Below are 4,011 nucleotides of genomic sequence, written 5' to 3'. Positions count from 1 at the left end.
CACACCACATTCAAAAAGCTTAGAAATTGTCTTCCCAAAAGACGTGAAAGACTGATAAGCATTTGCATCTTCAGGTTTCAAATGCCAAACCACCATCTAGAGATCGTTAACAGCAGACTGAAATACGCTACATACTTAAATGCTTGAGAACACTGTTTTAACTTAGAGAATTGTTTCCATCAGTAAGGCACACCAGACACAGACAATTCCCACATGCTAAATCTTTATTGTGCGAATGTTGTTCAGAGTGTTTATTCACCTTCACAGACACATTAAAAAAAAATACTTAACAGTGGCTAAATTGATGGGCAACATATTAAATCTATTTGGTGGTGACTTGTATGCATGCAGTTAACTCTTGTGGTGTAAAAATCTTAGCCAGGAGGCCAACCCAACTGACGACCACCCAGAACATGGAGATGTACATGATAGACAGACTGCCCACCCTCAGGCCCTTCATTCACAACCATCCGGAATCCATTGTTCAGGCCCAGGTTAGCAGCACACTTCTTGCCAACAATCATTAAATGCCCAAGAAGCTGGAGGACAAAAACAAAAAAAAAGAAAAAAACAAACAGAAAACACATAAAAGGGGAGAGGGCAGGAAGAGACGGAATGAGAGCAGAGAATAAGCCAGTAAACTCAATTCTTAGAGATTCAGTCACTGCTCTTCAAACTGTTGCCTGCCTGCAACTGACACTTTTCAAGAAAAGCTACACAGACTGACAATGCATAAATAGGGGAAAAAAAATAGCTATAGATTTTTTTTCAAGCTATACAGTACCAAACTAGGAAAGTGTCACAGAAGCTGAATTTATCTCACAGTTAAAGCTCCTGTTACTTCTTCAGGCAACATATATAATTCTGGTGGAAAAGAAACTTTATCTTACCATGGAAAGGTTTACAAAATCTTTGAACTTGATGTTCATAGTTACAAATGAAACACTGAGCACCTCTCAGATAACCTTCCCCATCTCTGACCTGCCAAAAACCCCAAGCCCATACTAGAATAAATACTACTGCCTGTAAACCATGAAAACAGACATCAAGACTATACTCCAAAATAACAATGCATTTTGCACTACAAATACATACCCTGATACACATTTTGCTTTATATCATTACTTTTACTGGAAAACTTTAACTTCATTCCCTATTCTAAACTTTGAAATGTCAAGAGGAAAACAGGAAGAGTCTAGTAATTTATGAAGTAATTAAGATACAGTTTAGCATACAGAAAGCTTCTAGAGTACTTACAGATTCATCAGAATCTTCTGCTTCAGATAACCTGACAATAGGCTTCTTAGGAATCACTAGGAAATGTGTTGGAGCTTGGGGTGAAATATCGTGAAACGCAAGGCACTGGAGGAAGAGCAAACAGTTAAAACATAATTTGCTTCAGAGAAAGTCAAGAGTTCAAGTAAATCAATACGCCCCACTAAATACATAAGATAACCCAAACATAAGCAGAGATCTTGATTCTTCTTGAGTGATGTATTATGCAAGCCCTCCAATTTCTCAACACAAAACACGTACTTACCAAGAACTGCTGGTATAAAAAAATAATGCCTGACACAGAATAATAATTATTTAACAGCTACAGCCTTCTCAGCAAGTTAATATGCAATTAGGTTCATGATTTATTATTTCCATATTTGCATAACAACTCACAGAGCTGATGGCATGCATGCCTATAACAAGTACATTTATACTTATTTCACTTTTTTATTAACACCCTGTTTAATAAAACAAATGGTAAACAGTTGCTTATAATCTTCCAATTATGTCTGAATATTGCCTTGATCAAAGTTAGTAAGGTAATTTCAAAGTACCTCAAGTTATATGATAGAGGCCATATTACACTTCTGTTACCAGTAGCACAAAGTATTTCAGAAAGGGATTATTTCAAAATAATGTATTAAAGCTGGGTCTACTTCAGACATTATCAAATTGAGGGAAAGCCATCACTTTTGAAATACGAACAACTATCTGTAGTAAGTAGTTGACTCCAACTAATTTTACTCAAGCACCAAAATTCCTACCAGTCTGAAACCACATGCAGCACCTAACTACATCAAATAAATTGCAAATTAGGAACTTCCAAGAGATAAGAGAAATAGAAGAGAAGCAAAGAAAGAAAAAAGGAAGCTATGTCTCTTTGTGTAAATGGCCAACCACAGAACCAGGAATTGCTACTGCAACCAACAAAATCTGCAGATGCCCACGCTGAGCATGCACTCTGCCATTGCTCACTAAATGGTATCTCAGGCTTATCCATCACATTTAACAGCAAAACATTTGGTAGTTACTGGTTGAGTTATGCCAGAAAGAGTGCATGCTTATACACCTTGCATTCTTCAAAATTTGTATTTCCTAGATGCTTTCAGTTATTTGTGAATTAATAAAGTTAATTTTCTGTGCGACTATAATGCTTTTTAACTCTACTCAGAGCAACTGTGGTGTTTGCAAAGAGTAAAGATGGTGAAAAGCAGAAAAGTTTACTTACATTAGCAATGCCTTATCTTGTATACCTCCCATCTGTCCTATTTTAAGCTATCTTTAAGAAGATAATACCCAATTTTATATCTCTGACAAACTGCTTGTTTCTCCTGAAGTGTTAAGCAAAGAATGGATTAATGAAAATAATTTGCACCTAATTAAAGAAATTTTACTTTGAGCTCATCATTTTGTAAGCAGGTTTTCTATTCTTTGTGGTCCACATAGAAGCAGAATGCAAAAGGCCAAACTGAGTCAAAGAATTTAATGAGCAGAAGACCACTAGCAAATAATTTTCTATGGGACAGAGAGCAAAAGTAGTATCAAAAAAAAGGACAATCACAGAAAGTCCATGAGTGCACAGTAAACCAACCTTCACTTCAGCAAATTTAGATTCAACTAAAACAATGATAAGGCTTAATTCCAAAGAGACTTTGTACCTTGTACTTTTTTCTACATGTCAATTAATGATTTAAAAGCCTTCCTTACATTTCTCCATGTAACACTTCCAGCCACCACTAAAAAGACCTTCATGGAGATAACGAAACATATTGAAGATCATTCACTACAGCCCACTAAATTCTAAAAGCAGTTCTCTGTTTCTGTGTAGTTTAAGGTAAAAATCAACTGAGATACTGCAGGTAATAATCTTCCAGAAAATATTCTGCACTAATGGTGCTCACAGTACATAATATGCTCTCAAGTCACTCATCAAAGCCAATGGCCTGATTCTTAATCAAGCACTGTGCTCAGGTGACACTGCTGTAGCCATTACAGCTGAGGAAAAACCTCCTGCAGCTTTGACCCCGGTAAAGAAAGGATGCACACCCTCACGTAAACACTAAGCAGGAACATACGCATGATTTTCAGAAAGCAGTGAGAATTTCCAACATGCTTGAGAGAAGATGGCACTTGCAACATTTCTCTATCTATTAAGAAAACATTTTTCCAAGCTATGGATAATTTTTAAGCACACAATTCAGGGAAACGGCATCTTTACCACGTCTGTATTCTACACTACAGATAATGCCTCATTGCAAAAGTGCCTGTTCAGTATTTCAATAAAAAAATAAATAAATAAAGGCTTATACTGGATAGCAGTTTACGTCTTGGAGATGACAGCTGCATTTTTTCATAAGGTAACCATTTAACTCAGCTCCTAGCACGCCATGGTGCACCAGCAGTCACCACCATGGTGAACGCCACCAGTCCCACCGCACCACAGAAAAAGATTTTTGCAGCCTGCAAGATGACCAGTTCCAGACTTTTGTGAAGAGCAGAAAAAGCTGTAAATCTCTACAATTCTTCACTTTAACAATCCCTCTCAGAGTGACATAACCAAAGCCCGGCAGGCACAGCTGGGTAACCTCCACAGTGCTACGTCCAGACCGGCATTTCTGATCTGCACAGGTCGCTGTCTATGCTGCCGTCTAAAGCCCAGAATCCACAAGGAGACTGCATGCGGGTGGCTAATCTAAGGTTTCACGACTACCCTCCTACGACACGTGTGAGAGC

The 4,011-nt window shown here is 37.7% G+C and overlaps 1 protein-coding gene across 1 annotated transcript; it reads right to left on the bottom strand.

The window, feature by feature from the left end:
• Window positions 1-205: 205 nt before the first annotated feature.
• Window positions 206-1,362, bottom strand: HINT1 (histidine triad nucleotide binding protein 1; the record flags this gene model as incomplete). Its single annotated transcript, XM_010084236.1, has 2 exons — window positions 206-539; window positions 1,258-1,362. Coding segments are annotated over 2 exons (270 nt in total), but the record flags the coding sequence as incomplete, so codon positions are not given.
• Between the last annotated feature and the right edge of the window lie 2,649 nt (window positions 1,363-4,011).

Source organism: Pterocles gutturalis, unplaced genomic scaffold, assembly GCF_000699245.1.
Source record: "Pterocles gutturalis isolate BGI_N339 unplaced genomic scaffold, ASM69924v1 scaffold37331, whole genome shotgun sequence".
NCBI classification, from domain to species: domain Eukaryota; kingdom Metazoa; phylum Chordata; class Aves; order Pterocliformes; family Pteroclidae; genus Pterocles; species Pterocles gutturalis.
Note: the sequence above shows the minus strand (reverse complement) of the source record. Positions and strands in the feature narration are given on the sequence as shown.